Source organism: Salvelinus sp. IW2-2015, unplaced genomic scaffold (genome assembly GCF_002910315.2).
Source record: "Salvelinus sp. IW2-2015 unplaced genomic scaffold, ASM291031v2 Un_scaffold3171, whole genome shotgun sequence".
Taxonomy (NCBI): Eukaryota; Metazoa; Chordata; class Actinopteri; order Salmoniformes; family Salmonidae; genus Salvelinus; species Salvelinus sp. IW2-2015.
The window spans coordinates 15,690-35,550 of record NW_019944458.1 but is presented as its reverse complement, the minus strand read 5'-3'; the positions used below and the strand labels follow the sequence as shown (position 1 = coordinate 35,550).

The window sequence follows — 19,861 nt, the reverse complement described above, 5'->3', positions numbered from 1 at the left end:
AGGCCTTTCAATGCGAATTTGCTTATTCTGAAAGATAAGACATCTCAAAGAAAACAAACTGTTATTCCACTTTACATCAAGGTGCATTACATGTGTTGGACCTAGAGCACTTACCTCTGCTTGCAGTCTGGTAGCCACCACATGCCCCAAGGCCCCCATCCTCATTGTGACCAGACCCTCCCACTCCAGGAGCTCAGGTTCATCAGTGAAGTGCGCAGGCTCCACTGACACCACAGAGACAGATATCAGGTACCCACAGACACACAGACACACGGCTCCATAGTCTTCTCCAAACACCCACACCTTGTTGTCTTCTTGTGTATTGGCCATCTCCCTGTCCCGCTTGCCGTCGTCGGACTGTTCGTTTGAGGGGCCTCGACAGACCGTGTGTCTGATGACGCTGCGTTTCCCTGGGCGGCGGAGGCACGGCCGGGCGTGGTCCTCAGGACTGTATAGCGGAGTAGTGTGGTCGGGAGGGCGCCCTCAGTCTGCCTGCAGAGCAAAACAACCAACCAGCATAGCCTTTACCCATTCATATTCAACCCATTTACTTCAGATAGGATAAACATTCAACCACTTATGTCCTCTGAGTGGGAGGACAACGGGGGGGCCACTCACCCAATTTGGCACAGACATGGGGAGGGCTGCGTGGTGTGCTGGGTGGTGGTGGGGTTGTGGCGGGCGGGAGGGCAAGGAGACACGGGGACTTGGGGCGCTGAGATGGGCCTCGTGGCGTGCTGGGCAGTCTCATCTCTCCCAGGAGGACTGGCAGAGAGAGAAGGCATGACAGATGGCACACGAAGCACAAGTTTCGTCTCTAGAGTGCACAAAAAACACACATGTAAAAACACCCCCAACACACACAGCATACACGTTAAAATTACACAAGATAACAACACTTCCACCCACAAACAAGCCATACACATTACAGACCATAATCAATCTCCATTTTGTCCCCTGTAAATAATAAGCACATGACCAAGTAGCGTCCATTTCTCTCTACACCTCGTCCTGACCATCCAGTGTGTGTTAGTTAAGAGGCAAGCGGAGGCCTAGAGCCACAGCAACTCTCTTCACCTGGGTTGGTCACAGAGGAGATGGTGACTTGTAGTTGGCTTTGCTGGAGCTGAGGCCTGCTATTACGTCTTTCAACCTCCACAACTCCCTCTTGATCTGGGACTTCCCTCTGCCTCACAACAAACACAGCACACAACCATGAACACAAAACACTTACAGACGTTGCTCCCATCCCTCTGAATCTGTACGAGTGAGAGTGTTTGCAGTGGTATTGAGTTGTGGTGCGGGATCCTGACCTGAGAGAGACCACTGCGGTTCATCTGGCCCCCAGAGCTGTCCTCAACCAGTCTACCACTCATCTCCAGGCTGCTGTACTACGATTCCACGCATTCTCCATCTCCTGCCATTGGAAGCAAGAGAGACATAGGAAAGAGAGAGTAATAGAGAGAGAGTAAGAGAGGGAGCGAGATAGAGAGTAAGAAAGACAGAGAGGGAGTTGTTTTTCGTCAGTCAATGGGGCTGACTTGCGTCAGTCAAACCAGTGACTAGGCTTGTTTAGGTCAGACAGAGCAGGTCTACCGGACACCTGGAGATCTCAGCTTATGTGCACCACGGTCCTTCCTTGCAGTAGGTCTCTGCTGGATAGGGATATCTTCCCGTGGCCGGCTGTCCCGGTACTGCCCTCCATCTGCTGGTGGGAACGTTCCAGCACGGACTCCAACTTTGTCCTGTAGGACAGGACACCACGGAGGCGGGCTATTTCACGACTGAGACATACGGGGAAGCTTAATACACACGATATACATACCCAGGCACACAACACAAACAAAACACGAAACCCAATACCTTGTCTTCCTTGAGCGTGCGTATCGTTGTTTCCAGCTCCTGAAATCTGTTTTTTTTTTTTCTTTCTTTTTCTTCAGTCCTTTATGTATTGCGTTCCGTCACACAGTCACTTAACTTGACACTGCCACAGGGAAACAGCAAGCAGGCAGCCCAGAGAACAGAGACTGGATAAGGTCTAAAGACTTAGGTCTATGACTAGAACAGGGGCCCTCGCCAGCAGCTTCTGGTAAACACCATTCCAACCACAGTGCCAGCAAATGATTGATATACTACTTGTAGTCTGCTCTGTTTGGAAATAATGTCAATTAAGCACCCATCTCTTTGAAATGCCCTGAGGACATATTTTCATCTTCTCTGTTGTGGAAAATAAAGAAAAATTTAAAGCTTTATACTGTGCTGCTCTGTGGAGAATGGTAATTTGGTTCCCATTATAAGTTAACATAATCAAAAAATCCATATTTTGAATTCACTTTTCAAAGAGAACAGTGCTTTATGATGACTGGCCATATTTGTTTCCCCGCCAGAAATGGGTATGATGTTTCTGAAAACAAAATTAAAGACTGCCTAAGTTTAGCATCTTGTCTCCCACACTGAGTGTTTTATTCTTGAGTTCTATTTATCATATCTTGCTCAATTAATAATTAAGCATGTTTTTTATCACAGCCGTATATTGTTGTTTAATTGCAATGAAATATTCATTGTTCAAACAAAATTCACCAGCAAATTCTTATAAATTGTTAAACTGGAAAACAATGCTAATGATGAAAGCCAAGACATTCCAGTTTATTTAACCTCCATTCTGAGCAAACAAGAATTAAAAAAAGGCGGATGACAGAAATCAAACCTTGAAAAAAAAAATTGAAGAGCTCTACGTCTACAATCCCATACATGTATTTTTCCTTTAATGAGGCTGGAAATTAAATTCCCTCGGCGATACTCTCAGGCTTTAACAGTGGAAGCTGTCTGTCCCCACAGTGCTGCAATCCTCGCTCTGCTCCGTTTCCCTCCCTCCCTACACCACCTCTGGTTTACCACAACTACAGAATACCAACCTTCTCAAAAATTCCTCAGTTCACTGTCTCTGTAGTGGGTTGTTAAATGTGAAAAACGATAGAGTTTGAAGAAACAGGAGAGAGAGAGATAAACGGGTGTTTATAGACAAGGTTGGTTAGGGGGGTGGGGGCCGATTATACTTTACATCAACATCGCTCTCTGCTATCTTAACAGTCTCGATCGGTCTTCTTTGAAGTTCACGCCCTGCTAACCTGCGCAATTGCCAAAAGGCAACAAATACAACCTTGAACTCTCCAGTAATAGTTGCAAAAAAAAGTTCAATAGTCTTAAATATTAAAACCAACATTCAATAGATAACATAACCAAACAACATTACGCAATTTATCAAGCAACAGCATGAGACCTTTGCTAAGGACATTTGGATTGCAGAAACCACAATGTAGAACATTATGCCAAAAATTATTCAACAAAAAAAGACGTGAGGTGTAGTAGTATTGCACCAAGCCAATGCCAATTATGACTGCTTTAAAAGCTGTGCAATATATTTGGTCAAAACAGCATTGTGCATTTAAGAGAGGCCACAACTTGAGAACACAAAGCTGCTCTTTCCTGGCAGTGTGTCAGTGGGTTTATTAACGACCGTTTGTCCTCTTTATGACCAAGAGAAAGGGAGGAACTTAGCAGGAAATATGCACCTCCTTCAGATCCTCTCTGTACATGATAAATCAGACTGGCAAAGACATATCTCAGGAGACGTCAGTGAACTGGCCCAGTTAGATGATATAAACTGTAGATATATTTCAGTGTCTTTCGCTAAAGATTATCAATTGACTTAATTGCCCAAACAGAGCTAATGATTATCTGTTGATACATAAAAAGAATACAAAGTTCAAAGAGGCATCATAGAGATGTAGGTTGTGTTACAATTATAACCAAAGCACACATGATTTAGTTGACCTTATAGCTCTGAATTTCAATTACAGGAACTTCAATGATAATCAGATGACGTGTCTCAAAGAGCACCCTCGGGTCGTCTCTTAGTGCTTACTAGACAACAAAAGGAAAAGAAAGGCTGTGAAACAAGTGCAATCCAGGTTCAACAGATGCAATGGGGACTCCCTCTCACAGAGAGCAGAAGACAGAAGTCCAATCAGTCAGTCAGCACACACTGACACAAGCATCACCATTGATGGACTACAGTACCCAGCAGGCCAAGCTATGCACTACAGTCACAGGTGTCTCTCTATCTAACATGGCCACTTATCACAGCAAACAGGGCAGGTGAGGAGTGCATTACACACATTCTATTAGGAGAAGCAGTGGAATTGGTCTCACTCTTTGGTATGCACACCATCCTTACATTCCAACTGGACCAACCTGGAGGGTGTTTTCTAACACATTGGTGTACCATAACGAATCAACGGGTCAAATACGTTGATCTGTTTTAAAATAGAAATAGAGGGGTGTTACATCAGAATGTACACATCAATAATATAACTCCCCACTCCAAGAACAGAGCGTAGTTAAGGTTTGGTGTTGTACATACAAATCACTTCAGAAGGTCAGATGCCTTTGTACTGTTGTTAATGGAAAGGATTGTGATAGCAGAATGTTAGAATCATTACAACACATAAGGTCATCTGTGAAGCTAGGCATTAGACTTACACTACCGGGTCAAGTTTTAAACACCTACTCATCAGATGGTTTTTCTTTATTTTTACTATTTTCTACATTTGTAGAATAATAATGGAAGACATCAAAACTATTTGAAATAACACATAAAGAATCATGTAATAACCAAAAAAAGTGTTAAACAAGTCATAATCTATTTTATATTTGAGATCTTTCAAATACCACCCTATGCCTTGATGACCAGCTTGTGCACACTTCTTGGCTTCTCTGAATTTCTATTAAGCCGCAAAGCAGCAAGAATAATTCGCGGGTCTCGCAGTGCATCAAATCCGTAGATGTTATGGTAAATTGTGACTAACTGACTGGATCTACAAATATATATGGTGTAGTTATTTAGGATGCAAGTGATCTGTAGAGATCAAGCAGTCTCGACTCGCTTTAATAGTCGGCCTGCAAGTCGAACCGCGCCCATGGTTAAGGTCATCTTTCAGCAGCATGCTTGATGGGAAGGTGGAAATTATTACCAATGATGCAACATTAAGTTTTATTGACATGTAGTGACTGTGCTAACTTGAAACTTATCATTTACCATCGAGTGGAGGTGATATTTGCATGTATACCAAGCTTTCAAGGTGAATATGTAATGCTATTACCAATGTCAGCTTTATCTGCAAATTGCAGATTAAGCTAGCTTTGACACAATATAGAAGACATTTGTATAATTTAAATAACTGTAGCATAATAATCATATCGATTGTTATGTAAGAGATCATATTGCATGACTCAAGTTGTTTTCTTGCTAAATTGATAGTAAAAGACACAGAATGAATGATCAGCACTACGCATTATTCCTCATCAGTATACAGAGCATTAGTAACGAAAATCAACAGTGGTTTAAAAACACACAGAGAACTGTTTTAAATTTCCAACCATCAACCTAAACTCACACAGCCCTAGAACGAGTCAGAAAGAAGAGGAGACGAGAGAGCAGAAGGAGTTTGTGAATAGGAAGAGACTGACACTGTAAGACAGTGGAGAGGAAGAGACAGGATGCCAGTGCATACAGAGAGAGGAGGAGGAAGAGAGATAAATCATCATTACGTGTCTTTTCTCTTGAGGGCCCATCTCAGATAGAGATAATCAGGTCCTTCTTCAGGTCAGTGCTAAGTTATCATTGCCGACAGACCAATAGGATGGAAAAGAGAACAGACACAAGAACTGAAAGGATCCTAGGAGACTATAGTATAGGAAGCTATATCAGTGCTGGTACAGCACAACCTATATCTCTACTTCATTCCTCATTGGAGAGTACAGATATCAACCCACAGTCAAATGAATATTAGTGAAGCAAAATAGACAAGAAAATCAGGCAGAGCTTGATTTCGGTTATATTAGAGAATTTACATCAAACGGATTTAGTGTAGGGCTGCTATCTAAATAGTTTTTAAGGGATGCTTACACAAATAGGCTTAAGCATTCACTAGGGAGTAATCTGCTTGTAATTCAGTCGCGCACCAACTGAGGTCGCCTACCACATGGAGATAGAAGAAACAAAAGCGTTGATGGAGAGGAGACTGAGCATGGTTGTCATTGAGCACACCTTTACAGCTGTCATCTGTGGTTGCAGGTCTGGAGATAACAGGATCACTGTGTTTGGAGACTGGCTCTTCTAGGGCAAGGGGTCGGTCAACAAGCATCTTCATTTTAATGTATTTTATTGCTTTGGGTTCAAAAAGGAGACTGTAAAATCCCCAGGAATTCAGTTTACATTTAGGAAATCTGTTCCCAAAGTATTCCCACAAAATAGAACAAAAGCGACATATTGATCATAGACTCTGTGTATCAAGGTAATTAGCTTCAAATAATAAATACATATTTTCAGTGTACCAAAGGTATTATAATTAGTTCCATCCTCCTGACATTCCTAATAAAATCGTCCCGCGGCTTGAAAATGTGTTATGCCCTACCTCCTGCTCTAGGGAGACCACACTCCTGAGGCCAGCCTGATATACCAGGGTCACGTTACCTATAGAGCTCCAGGATACACACAGTTCAACACAACCAGGACTTCAGAGAGGGAAATGTGAAGAAAGAGTCCCCCCACAAATACGATTCTCATCTGTAGTTATCCGAGTTTGCAAAGGACTATCGAAACAAGAAGATAAGGCTACAGGTATATAGCTTATGTGAAGACAGGCACGCGTGCATAGTCAAGTACACAAGCAACATGCTGAATATGAAGCTATGGGAGCAAACATGTCATGTTTTGTTTTTTACAAATCAATGAACAGTCTCTGTAAGCTCAACAGGAGTGCTTAGCATTATGCCTGGACAGAATGAGTTACGAGCCGCCTACACAACACGGCTGAGTGTAATCATAGCTGCAGACAGTCCACTGCTAAGCAGGAGCACCAAGCCACTAGTACAACAGATCCGACCGAAACCACAACGATCATCAGTCCAATGAATTATGTGAAGCTGGGACCCAAAACAACTAGCAGAGAAACACAGACTGGCGGGTGATGGGACTTTGGCTGGGGGCTGGGGATCCACAATTCACAACATTGGAGTGGGCTGCGGAGAGGGGCAGGCTGCAGGGGGTGAGGAATCGAGGGGGGCTGACCTGCAGGCTGGGGCTAGGAGCCGTTGTGATTGCAGTTGGAGGGCGTCGCGTGCAGCACCAGACCATGCTGGCCTGGTGACTCCTGAGCTGATGAGCAGCAGGGTCAGCTCCTCCGGCTGCAGTAGGGCAGGCCCAGGCCAGGGAGAAGGAAGAGAGGAGAGGACAGAGAGAGAGCACTTCAACACCTGGCCACAGAGGCGGCAGCAGTGCGGGCTCAGCTCTTCGAGAGCCGCCAGAGAGCTGTGGGCCTAAGCATTCTACCACAATACCTGCTCCTTCCTCTCCCGTCACCCACACAAGCGACCCTTCAGAGCAGAACAGACACTGATCCACCAGCTGAAATGGTGCTAAGCTGTACTGACTGACAATGTATTACATTGAAACGTCCCTGTCAGCATTCATCCTTAATAGTGTCCTACATATAAAGCAAGAGAAATAGTTCAACTGGGTGTTGAGGAGGATAAATTATTAGAAACCGAAAAAAAGTCAAATGAAAAAACAACAGAAGACACCGTTTTCCCACTGCAAGCTTGGTGCGCTGAACTGATGGTGTGATGTAGCCCATGGCAGGGCATGAACCGTCTCTTCCGCTGACTAGTCTTGTGGGGAAAATCAAAGAACCATCAACAAGATATAGGCCTACAAATCCATTTCACAGATCAAACAGGAAATGGCAAATCATAAAATGACACATTTACAAGGATGAATATGCCTGCACGTGTGGTTCAGATCTGTCCTGGCTTTCTGTCCGCCGCTACTGGGTCATCTCTGATCATGTAGACCCCATAACTTAAAGGAAATGACCTGCAACTTAACCAAACTCATTTTGCACACAGGCATGATTCTTTTCGTTCTATTCCATGTGATGTTATTTCCACCTTCCTCCTTTATTGAAAATAGAAGCTCGTGCCCCGCAGTTTAACAGTTGCTCAAGGGTTTGGAAGGTTGACTATGTATGCCTTAACACACAGATTCCCTTAGGCTAGGCCTTCAACGAGAACCTAAAAAGACACAAACAAAAAGAGATTGAATTTAACTACAACATAAATTATCCCAACCTTAGCCTTCTAAAGATAACATTTGTTTACCAGCGAGAGAAGCACTGGTGAGCCAACTTCCCTCAGCAAGATTGCCCAAGCGCATTCTTTTTTTGCTGTATAATAGGTTTCAGTTTGTTTAAATGTAAGAATCAGAAGAACGTAGCCGGTTGTGATGGTTTGAGATAGCACGATGGAGTATGTTGACAGGATGTGAGAGGCCCGTGGGCCAAATTAGAATTAGCCGCCTAATAAAAACACACAGCACACACCACATCACACACACAACATTAGCCACACACAACACACACACACACACACACAACACACACAACACACACACACACACACACACACCAACACACACCACCACACACAGCACACACACACCACAGAAGAAGAGACACCACAGAGAGAGAGAGACACACACACTCGTGTGATTTCCATTAGAGTACATGGAACACAGCCCTGAAAAAAACACACTCAATTTACTACACACTCAATCCACCAGTCTAAAAAGATTGCGGATCACCAAAACAAAATCAAAGTTATCTGCCGACTAAATGTTAGTACCATAAACCATTGCTTTCTTGGATGGTCTCACACACACACTCTGTGGACTACATTAAAAAAATACTTTTCCTCTTTGAGTGTTTGATGATTATTCTGTGAGCAAGTTTGGAGCGAGCAGTGTTTCACTTTGAGACACAATAATTATGGCGACTTTGGCGTTATGGGTGAATGATGAGGAAACAGAGGCTGGACATTTCTGTTTACTTGCGTGAGGACAGTGGATTGCGAACAAATTAAGGGCTGCGTGGGAGGCTGGTTTGTGCGTGCGAGCTTGTAGAGACGCCTCACATGTGAGGGGTGTAGATGGGAAGCCGGCAGGGAGACAGCAAGGGTCGGATGGCGAATGGACATCGCCTTGTCCAGGGCACCACACTCGCAGCACACACGCCACACAGGACCCCCTGTGACAAGGCACTGTCCTACGCCATCCGCACCCTGTGCTGTCTCCCTGCCGTCTCCCACACCCCCCACATGTGAGGCTGTCTCTACAAGGCTGCACCACACCAGCCTCCACGCWGCCCTTATCGCAATCCCACTGTCCTCACGCCAAGTAAACAGAATGTCCCAGCCTCTGTTTCCTCATCATTCACCCATAACGCCAAGTCACTAATTATGTGTCTCAAATAGAACACTGCCGCTCCACTTGCTCACAGAATAATCATAAACACTCAGAGGAAAAGTATTTTTTTAATGAGCCACAGTGTGTGTGTGAGACCATCCAAGAAAGCAATGGTTTATGGGTACTACATTTAGTCTACAGAAGAACTTTGTTTTGGTGGATCCAGCATCTTTTAGACTGGTGATTGAGTGTGTATTTGAGTGTGTATTTCAGGGCTGTGTTCCATGTACCTCCTATGGAATATCACACAAGTGTATGTGTGTGTGTGTGTGTGTGTGTGTGTGTGTGTTATTAGCGGCTAATTCAATTTGCCCAGGGCCTCTCAGCACCCTGTAAACATCTCCACTGTATCTCAACCATCAGCAACGGTCTCTTTCTTCTGATCTTACATTTAAATGAAAAACCTATTATACAGCAAAAAAAGATTGGCTTGGGAATCTCTGAGGGAATGGCTCACAGTGCTTCTCTCGCTGGTAGCAAACAAATGTTATTTTAAGAAGGCAGGTTGGGGATAATTTATGTGTAGTTAATTMAATCTCTTGTTGKTTGTGTCYTTTTAAGGTTCTGTGAAGGGCCTAGCCAAGGAATTCTGTGTGTTAAGCAAAAATGTCAAACCTTCCAAACCCTGTAGCAACTTAAACTGGRGGCACACTTTATTTCAAATAAGAGGAGGAAGGATGGAAATAAATACATGGATAGAAGAAAAAATATGCTGTGTGCACAAATTAGGATGTTGTTAAGTTGCAGGCATTCCCTTTAAGTTTGGGGTCTACATATCAGAATGCCCAGTAGCGGGGACAGAAAGCCAGGAACAATCTGAACCACACTGCAGGCATATTCATCTGTAAATGTTCATTTATGATTGCCATTCTGTTTGATCTGTGAAATGGGATATGGAGCCTAATACTTGTTGATGTCTTTGTTTTCCACAGACTAGTCAGCTGGAGAGACGGTCAATGCCAGCCATGGGCTACATCACACACACAGTCAGCGCACCAAGCTTGCATGGGAAAAACGGTACAGCTTCTGTCTTGTTCATTTATCTTCATCACACACCAGTTTAAACTATTCTCTGCTTTATGTTAGGACTATTAAAGATGAATGCTAGGGAACGTTCAATGTAATACATTTCAGTCAGAAGCAGCACCATTTTCAGCGTGGTGGATTCAGTGCTGTCTGCTCTGAAGGCCTTTGTTGGTGACGGGGAGAGAGGAGCAGGTATTGTGGTAGGATGCTTAGGCCACAGCTCTCTGGGGCCTGAAGAAGCTGAGCCTCACTGCTGCCGCCCTGGTGGCCAGGTTTGAAGTGCTCTCTCTCTGTCCCTCCCTCTCTTCCTCTCCCTGGCCTGGGCCTGACCCTACTGCAGCCGGAGGAGCTGACCCTGCTGCTCATTCAGCTCAGGAGTCACCAGGCCAAGATGGCTGGTGTGCACGGCGACGCCCTCCACCACCTACATCACAACGGCCTCCTAGGCCCCAGCCTGCAGGTCAGGCCCCTCATATCCTCCCCCTGCAGCCGCCCTGCTCTGCAGCCCCACTCCAATGATTGTGGATCCCAGCCCCCAGCCAAATCCCCATCACCCGCAGTCTGTGTCTCTGCTAGTGTTTTGGTCCCAGCTCCATCATTCATTGACTGTGTGTGTGTGTTGGTCGTGTCTGTTGTACTAGTGGCTTAGGTGCTCCCCTGTTAGCATGGACTGTCTGCAGCTATAGAACACCAGCCTGTGTTGTGTTTGACTGACGCCTCACTCATCTGTCGGCATAATGTAGCGCTCTGTTGAGCGTTACAGAGACGTGTTTCAGTTTGATTTGTTAAAAAACAAACATGATGTTGCTCCCAAGCTTCATATCAAGCATGTTGCTTGTTGACTATGCACCGTGCCTGTCTTCACATACATATACTGTAGCCTTATCTTCTGTTGTTTGAGGTCTTTGCAAACCTGGATAACTACAATGAGACATTTTGGGGGGACTTTTCTTTCACATTTCCCCTCTAAGTCCTGGTTGTGTTGAACTGTGTGTATCTGAGAGGTCACTCTTATTAGTGTAAAGTGACCCTGGGTATACAGGCTGGCTCAGGAGTGTGTCTCCCTAGAGCAGGGGTAGGCAACTACATTCAGCCGCGGGACGATTTTTGTTGGAGCAAATGGAACCTAATTATAATCATTTGTACACTGAAAATATTATTGTATTTGAAGTAATACCTTGATTACACCGAGTCATGATCACATATGTCTCTTTTTCTATTTGTGGGAATACTTGGGAACAGATTTCCTAAATTAAACTGAATTCCTGGGGATTTTACAGTCTCTTTTTTGACCAAATCAATAAATAAAATAAAAAAGAAGATGCCTGTTGCCGACCCCTGCCCTAGAAGAGCCAGTCCAAACACAGTGCTCTGTTCTCAGACCTGCACACCACAGTGAAGCTGTAAAGGTGCTCAATGACAACCATGCTCAGTCTCTCTCCATCAACGCTTATGTTCTCTTCATCCTCATGTGGAGATTTGGTGGCGAACTGAATTACAAGCAGTATACTGCCCTATGAAATGCTTAAGCTATTTGTGTAAGCATCCCTAAACTATTTAGATAGCAGCCCTACACTACAATCTAGTTTGGTGTAAATTCTCATAATATAACTGAATCAATCTGCCTGATTTTTCTGTCCTATTTTGCCTCACTAATATTCATTTGACTGTGGTGATATGATCTCTCCAATGAGAATGAAGTAGAGATATAGAGTTGTGCTGTAACAGCACCTGACTAGTCTTCCTATACTATAGTCTCCTAGCATCCTTTGCAGTCTTGTGATCTGTCTCTCCAYTCCTCATTGTCTGTCAGGCAGATGATACTTACATGCAACTGAAGAAGGACCTGGATTATCTCGATCTGAAGGTGGGCCCCAAGAGAAAAGATCACGTAAATGATGATTTATCTCTCTTCCTCCTCTCTCCTCTGTAGCCTGCATCCTGCTCTTCCTTCCACTGTCTACAGTGTCAGTCTCTTCCTCATTCACACACCTCCTTCTGCTGCTCTCTCCTCTTCTTTCTGACCTCGTTCCTCAGGGCTGTGTGGTTTAGGTTGATGTTGGAATTTAAACAGTTTTCTGTGTGTTTTAACCACTGTTGTTTTTGTTACTAATGCTCTGTATACTGAGAATAATGCTATGCTGCATTCATCTGTGTCTTTACTATCAATTCAGCAAAGAAAACAACTTGAGTGCAATATGATCTCATACATAAAATGATATGATTATTGGCTACAGTATAAATTATAAAATGTTCTATATTGTGTCAAAGCTAGCTATCCTTGCAATTGGACATTGGGAATAGTACATATTCACCCTGAAAACATGGGGCCAAAATATCATACCTCCACTGATGGGAACTGAAGTTTCAAGCAGCACAGTACTACATGTCAAAAACTACATTTTGCATCATGTAAATTTCACTTCCCATCAAGCAGTGCTGCTGAAAGTGACCTACAATGGGCGCGTTCGACATTGCAGCCGACATTAAAGGCGAGTCGAGACTGACTGATCTACAAATCACCTTGCATCCTAAATAACTACACAATATTATTTGTAGATCAGTCAGTCAGTCACAATTTACCCATGATACATCACGGATTTGATGCTCTCGAACCCGGGAAAATATCTTGCTGCTGTGCGGCTTCATAGAATTCAGAGAATGCCAAGAGTGTGCAAAGCTGTCATCAAGGCATAGGGTGGCTATTTGAAGAATCTCAAATATAAAATAGATTATGACTTGTTTAACACTTTTTTGGTTATTACATGATTCTTTATGTGTTATTTCATAGTTTTGATGTCTTCACTATTATTCTACAATGTAGAAAATAGTAAAAATWAAGAAAAACCATTGAATGAGTAGGTGTTCTAAAACTTTTGACCGGTAGTGTAAGTCTAATGCCAGCTTCAGCAGAATGACCTTATGTGTTGTAATGATTCTACATTCTGCTATCAGCAATTCTCTTCCATTAACAACAGTACAAAGCATCTGATCCTTCTGAAGTGATTTGTATGTACAACACCACAAACCTTAACTAACCTTCTGTTTCTTGGAGTGGGGAGTTATATTATTGATGTGTACATTCTGATGTAACACCCCTCTATTTCCTATTTTAAAACAGATCAAAAGTATTGACCCGTTGATCGTTATGGTACACAATGTGTTAGAAAACACCCCTCCAGGTTTTGGGTCCAGTTGGAATGTAAGGATGGTGTGCATACAAAGAGTGAGACCATTCCACTGCTTCTCCTAATAGAATGTGTGTAATGCACTCCTCACCTGCCCGTGTTTGCTGTGATGAGTGGCCATGTTAGAAGAGAGACCCACCTGTGACTGTAGTGCATAGCTTGGCCTGCTGGGTACTGTAGTCCATCATGGTGATGCTGTGTCAGTGTGTGCTGACTGACTGATGTGGACTCTGTCTCTGCTCTCTGTGAGAGGGAGTCCCATTGCATGCTGTTGAACCCTGGATTGCACTTTGTTTCACAGCCTTTCTTTTCCTTTTGTTTGTCTAGTAAGCACTAAAGAGACGACCCAAGGGTGCTCTTTGAGACACGTCAATACTGATTATCATTGAACACTTGTATTAGAATCAGAGCTATAAGGTCAACTAAATCATGTGTGCTTTGGTTATAATTGTAAACACACCTACATCTCTATGCTCTTTGAAATGTATCAACAGAAATCATTAGCTCTGTTTGGGCATTAAGTCAATTGAAATCTCTTAGCGAAAGACACTGAAATATATCTACAGTTTATATCAATTCTAACTGGGCCAGTTCACTGACGTCTCTGAGATATGTCTTTGGCCAAGTCTGATTTATCACTGTAACAGAGAGGATCTGAAGGAGGTGCCATATTTCCTGCTAGTTCCTCCCTTTCTCTTGGTTCATAAAGAGGACACGGTCGTTAACTAAACTCACTGACACACTGCCAGGAAAGAGCAGCTTTGTGGTTCTCCGTTGTGGCCTCTCTTAAATGCACAGATGCTGKTTTTGACCATAAATATATTTGCACAGCTTTTAAAGCAGTCATATTGCATTGGCTTGTGCATACTACTACCCACGTCTTTTTTGTTGAATAATTTTTGCATAACTGTTCTACATTGTGGTTTCTGCAATCCCAATGTCCTTAGCAAGGTCTCATGCTGTTGCTTGATAATTGCTGTAATGTTGTTGTTCAGTGTTATCTATTGAATGTTGGTTTTAATATTTAAGATAGTTGAACTTTTTTTTGCAACTATTACTGGGAGAAGTAAGGTTGTATTTGTGCCTTTTGGGCATTGCAGGTTACAGGGCGTGAAACTCTAAAAGACAGACCATCGAGACCTGTTAAGATAGCAGAGAGCGATGTTGATGTAAGTATACCGGCCCCCACCCCCCCCTAACCAAACCTTGTCTGATAAACACCCAGTTTATCCATCTCTCTCCTTTTCTTCAACGTCTATCGTTTTTCACATCTTACAACCCACTACAGAGACAGTGAACTGAGGATTTGAGAAGTTGGTATTCTGTAGTTGTGGTAAACAACAGAGGGTGTGTAGGGAGGGAGGGAACGGAGCAGAGCGAAGATGCAGCACTGTGGGGACAGACAGCTTCACTGTTAAAGCCTGAGAGTATCGCCGAGGGATTTTATTTCCAGCTCTCAATTTAAAGGGAAAAATACATGTAATGGGATTGTAGACGTAGAGCTCTTCAATTTTTCAGTTTGATTTCTGTCATCCGGCCTTTTTAATTCTTTGTTTGCTCAGAATGGAGGTAAATAAACTGGATGTCTTGGCTTTTCATCATTAGCATTGTTCCAGTTTAACAATTTATAAGAATTTGCTGGTGAATTTGTTTGAACAATGAATATTTCATGCAATTAAAACAACAATATACGGCTGTGAAATAAAAAAACAGCTTAATTATTAATTGAACAGAATGATAAATAGAACTCAAGAATAAACACTCAGTGTGTGAGAAAGATGCTAAACTAGGCAGTCTTATTTTGTTTTCAGAAACATATAACCCATTTCTGCGGGGAAACAAATATGCCAGTCTCAATAAGCACTGTTCTCTTGAAAAGTGAATTTCAAAATATGGATTTTTGATTATGATTACTTATAATGGGCATTACCATTCTCCACAAGCAGACAGTATAAAGCTTTATTTCTTTATTTTCACACAGAGAAGATGAAAATATGTCCTCAGGGCATTTCAAAGAGATGGGTCTTATTGACATATTTCCAAACAGAGCAGACTACAGTAGACTATCAATTCATTCTGCTGGGCACTGTGGTTTGAATGRTGTTTACCAGAAGCTGCTGGGCAGAGGGCCCCTGTTCTAGTCATAGACCTAGTCTTAGACCTTATCAATCTCTGTTCTCTGGGCTGCCTGCTGCTGTTCCCTGTGCAGGTCAAGTTAAGTCGACTGTGTGAACAAGACAAGATCCTTCAGGAGCTGGAAACAACGATACGCACGCTCAAGGAAGACAAGGTATTGGGTTTTCTGTGTTTGTTTGTGTGTGTGTGCCTGGGTATGTATACGTGTGTATTAGCTTCCCCGTATGGTCTYGTCGTGAATACCYCMYGCCCTYGTGGTGTCCTGTCCTACAGGACAAGTTGGAGTCCGTGCTGGACGTGTCCCACCAGCAGATGGAGCAGTACCGGGACCAGCCGGCCCACCAGGAGAAGATATCCTACCAGCAGAGACTACTGCAGGAGGACGTGGTGCACATCAGAGCTGAGATCTCCCAGGTGTCCACGGTAAGACCTGCTCTGTCTGACCTAACACAGCCTAGCTCACTGGTTTGACTGACCACAGTCAGCCCCATTGACTGACCACACAACCTCCCTCTCTGTCTTTCTTACTCTCTATCTCGCTCCCTCTCTTACTCTCTCTCTATTACTCTCTCTTTCTCTATGTCTCTCTTGCTCCATGCAGGAGATGGAGAATGCGTGGAACGAGTACAGCAGCCTGGAGAGAGATGTAGACTGGTTGAGGACAGCTCTGGGGGGCCAGATGAACCGCAGTGGTCTCTCTCAGGTCAGGATCGCACCACAACCACACCACTGCAAACACATACTCTCGTACAGATTCCCAGAGGGATGGGAGCAACGTCTGTAGTGTTTGTGTTCATGGTTGTGTGTGTGTTTGTCTGTGAGCAGAAGGAGAAGTCCCAGATCAAGAGGGAGTTGTGGAGGGTTGAAGACGTAATAGCAGGCCTCAGCTCCAGCAAAGCCAACTACCAAGTCACCATCTCCTCTGTGACCAACCCAGGTGAGAGGAGTGCTGTGGCTCTGCCTCCGCTTGCCTCTACTAACACACACTGGAGGTCAGGACGAGGTAGAGAGAGAAATGGACGCTACTTGTCATGTGCTTATATATTTACAGGGGACAAAATGGATGAGTTGATTATGGTCTGTATGTGTATTTGGCTTTTGTGGGTGGAGTGTTGTTATCTTGTGTAATTTTAACGTGTATGCTGTGTGTGTTGGGGGGTGTTTTACATGTGTGTTTTTGTGCCTCTAGAGAGAAAACTTGTGCCTTCCGTGTCGCCATCGTCAGTGCCTTCTCTCTCTGCCAGTCCCTCCCTGGGAGAGATGAGACTGGCCCAGCAGCACAGCCCCCACCTCAGCCCCACAACCCCCACCACCACCCAGCACACCACCGCAGCCCTCCCCATGTCTGTGCCAAAATGGGTGAGTGGCCCCCGCTCCCCTCCCACTCAGAGGACATAGTGTTGAATGTTATCCTATCTGATAGTAAATGGGATTGAATATGATGGTAAAGGCTATGCTGGTTGGTTGTTTTCTCTGCAGGCAGATGAGGGCGCCCCTCCCCGACCACCACTACCTCAGCTATACAGTCCTGAGGACCACGCCCCGGCCGTGCCTCCGCCGCCCAGGGAAACCAGCGTCATCAGACACACGTCTGTACGAGGCCTCAAACGACAGTCTGACGAACGCAAGCGGGACAGGGAGATCGGCCAATACASCAACGRMGACAAYAAGGTGTGTGTTTGGAGAGAGCTATGGAGCCGTGTGTCTGTGTGTCTGTGTGGTACTGATATCKGTCTCTGTGGGTGTCAGGTGGAGCTGCGCACCTTCCTGAGTGAACCTGAGCTTCTGGGAGTGGGAGGGTCTGGTCACATGAGGATGGGGGCCTTGGGGCATGATGGTGGCTACCAGACCCTGCCAAGCAGAGGTAAGTAGCTCTAGGTCCAACACATGTAATGCACCTTGATGTAAAGTGGAATAACATGTTTGTTTCTTTGAAGATGTCTTAACTCTTCAGAATAAGCAAATCGCTTGAAAGGCTAAACAGCTTTCAGTTCTTTTAGTGTTCACACCAGCAGCAAATATGTGCATTGTAATGTACCCACTGAACATGCTTTGGCTCTTGTGCTCACTTGGGAGTCGTGTTTTCATATTTGCTGTCTTTCTCYCAGGGCCGGCTGGCTCCTCATCCAGGCTAAATCAGTCCACAAACATCTCCTCATATGTTACCCTCAGAAGAGGAGCCTCAGCCGCCTCAGGCCTGAAGGTAAGATTCCAACTATTTCTGACTGACTAGGAGTCAAGAGACAAGGTGGAGAGGCATCACAAATATTGTTCATAAATCCTGTCATGGCTTTTACTTTTGTGGAGCTGAGACAAGCTGACTTGATTAGATGCAGCGTCTAGTACAAAACGCTGAGTACATGGAAAAAACTATTTTCCATGAAGAAAACCTTTGACTTTTTTCAGCTGGCCAACAGTATTGTTATAATAATCGAACAAGTTTAGAAGTTTAAATTGATGAAAAATGTAGGCTAGTGTAGTAGTATAAGTAGATACTGTATTACAGCAGTGGGATAATAGCCGCTAGTTGTATAGTAACAGTAGAATTACTGACTGTAGTAGTTGTGACTGTATCCCGGTAGTAGTAGTAGTAGTAGTAGTGTGCGACTGTGGTAGTAGCAGCCCAAGTAGTAGTATTTTGATATATAGAGTGGTGTTGCTGGAGCAAGGAACACAAATAACTAATAATAAGTCAGAAGTAGGTGAAATATATTTTTTAATTATTTTAATTATTTTAATTATTTTAACACCTTTATTTAACCAGGAAGGCCAGTTGAGAACAAGTTCTCATTTACAACTGCGACCTGGCCAAGATAGATCAAAGCAGTGCGACACAAACAACACAGAGTTACACATGGGATAAACAAACGTACAGTCAATAACACAAAAGAAAAGTCTACATACAGTGTGTGCAAATGTAGTAAGATTAGGGAGGTAAGGCAATAAATAGGCCATAGTGGAAAAATAATTACAATTTAGCAATTAAACACTGGAGTGATGGATGTGCAGAAGATGAATGCACAAGTAGAGATACTGGGGTGCAAAGGAGCAACAAAACAAAAAAATAACATGGGGATGAGGTGGGCTATTTAGAGATGGGTTATGTACAGGTGCAATGATCGGTAAGCTGCTCTGACAGCTGATGCTTAAAGTTAGTTAGGGAGATATGAGTCTCCAGCTTCAGTGATTTTTGTATTGGTTCCAGTCATTGGCAGCAGAGAACTGGAAGGAAAGGTGGCCAAAGCAGGAGTTGGCTTTGGGGGTGACCAGTGAAATATACCTGCTGGAGCGCGTGCTACGGGTGGGTGCTGCTATGGTGACCAGTGAGCTGAGATAAGGCGGGGCTTTACCTAGCAAAGACTTATAGATGACCTGGAGCCAGTGGGTTTGGCAATGAATATGAAGCGAGGGCCAGCCAACAAGAGCAAACAGGTCACAGTGGTGGGTAGTATATGGGCCTTTGGTGGCAAAATGGATGGCACTGTGATAGACTACATCCAGTTTGCTGAGTAGAGTGTTGGGGGATATTTTGTCTTGGTTTCTCAAACGACTGCCTCGCCTGGTTCACCAACTACTTCTCAGATAGAGTTCAGTGTGTCAAATCGGAGGGCCTGTTGTCCGGACCTCTGGCAGTCTCTATGGGGTGCCACAGGGTTCAATTCTCGGGCCGACTCTCTTCTCTGTATACATCAATGATGTCGCTCTTGCTGCTGGTGATTCTCTGATCCACCTCTACGCAGACGACACCATTCTGTATACTTCTGGCCCATCTTTGGACACTGTGTTAACAAACCTCCAGACAAGCTTCAATGCCATAAACAACTCCTTCCGTGGCCTCCAACTGTTCTTAAATGCAAGCAAAACTAAATGCATGCTCTTCAAACGATCGCTGCCCGCACCCGCCCGACTAGCATCACTACTCTGGACGGTTCTGACTTAGAATATGGGACAACTACAAATACCTAGGTGTTGGTTAGACCTTAAACTCTCCTTCCAGACCTCAAATTAAGTATTGCCAATCCAAAATTAAATCTAGAATCGGCCTCCTATTTCACAACAAAGCATCCTTCACTCATGTTGCCAAACATACCCTCGTAAAACTGACTATCCTACCGATCCTTGACTTCGGCGATGTTTTTACTTCAATATT

At 44.1% G+C, this 19,861-nt stretch overlaps 1 protein-coding gene across 1 annotated transcript in view; it reads left to right on the top strand.

Moving 5' to 3' along the window:
* LOC112075453 (pleckstrin homology domain-containing family A member 7) overlaps positions 1 to 19,861 on the top strand; it is a 53,512-nt gene that overhangs the window by 18,574 nt on the left and 15,077 nt on the right. Inside the window, exons 6-17 of the mRNA XM_070440917.1 lie at positions 10,294 to 10,383; positions 10,728 to 10,847; positions 12,201 to 12,254; positions 14,676 to 14,744; positions 15,785 to 15,865; positions 15,985 to 16,134; positions 16,313 to 16,414; positions 16,537 to 16,648; positions 16,901 to 17,070; positions 17,191 to 17,382; positions 17,461 to 17,575; positions 17,820 to 17,914. Of these exons, the coding sequence (XP_070297018.1) occupies positions 10,294 to 10,383; positions 10,728 to 10,847; positions 12,201 to 12,254; positions 14,676 to 14,744; positions 15,785 to 15,865; positions 15,985 to 16,134; positions 16,313 to 16,414; positions 16,537 to 16,648; positions 16,901 to 17,070; positions 17,191 to 17,382; positions 17,461 to 17,575; positions 17,820 to 17,914 (1,350 nt within the window). The remainder of the gene's footprint in view (positions 1 to 10,293; positions 10,384 to 10,727; positions 10,848 to 12,200; positions 12,255 to 14,675; positions 14,745 to 15,784; positions 15,866 to 15,984; positions 16,135 to 16,312; positions 16,415 to 16,536; positions 16,649 to 16,900; positions 17,071 to 17,190; positions 17,383 to 17,460; positions 17,576 to 17,819; positions 17,915 to 19,861) is intronic.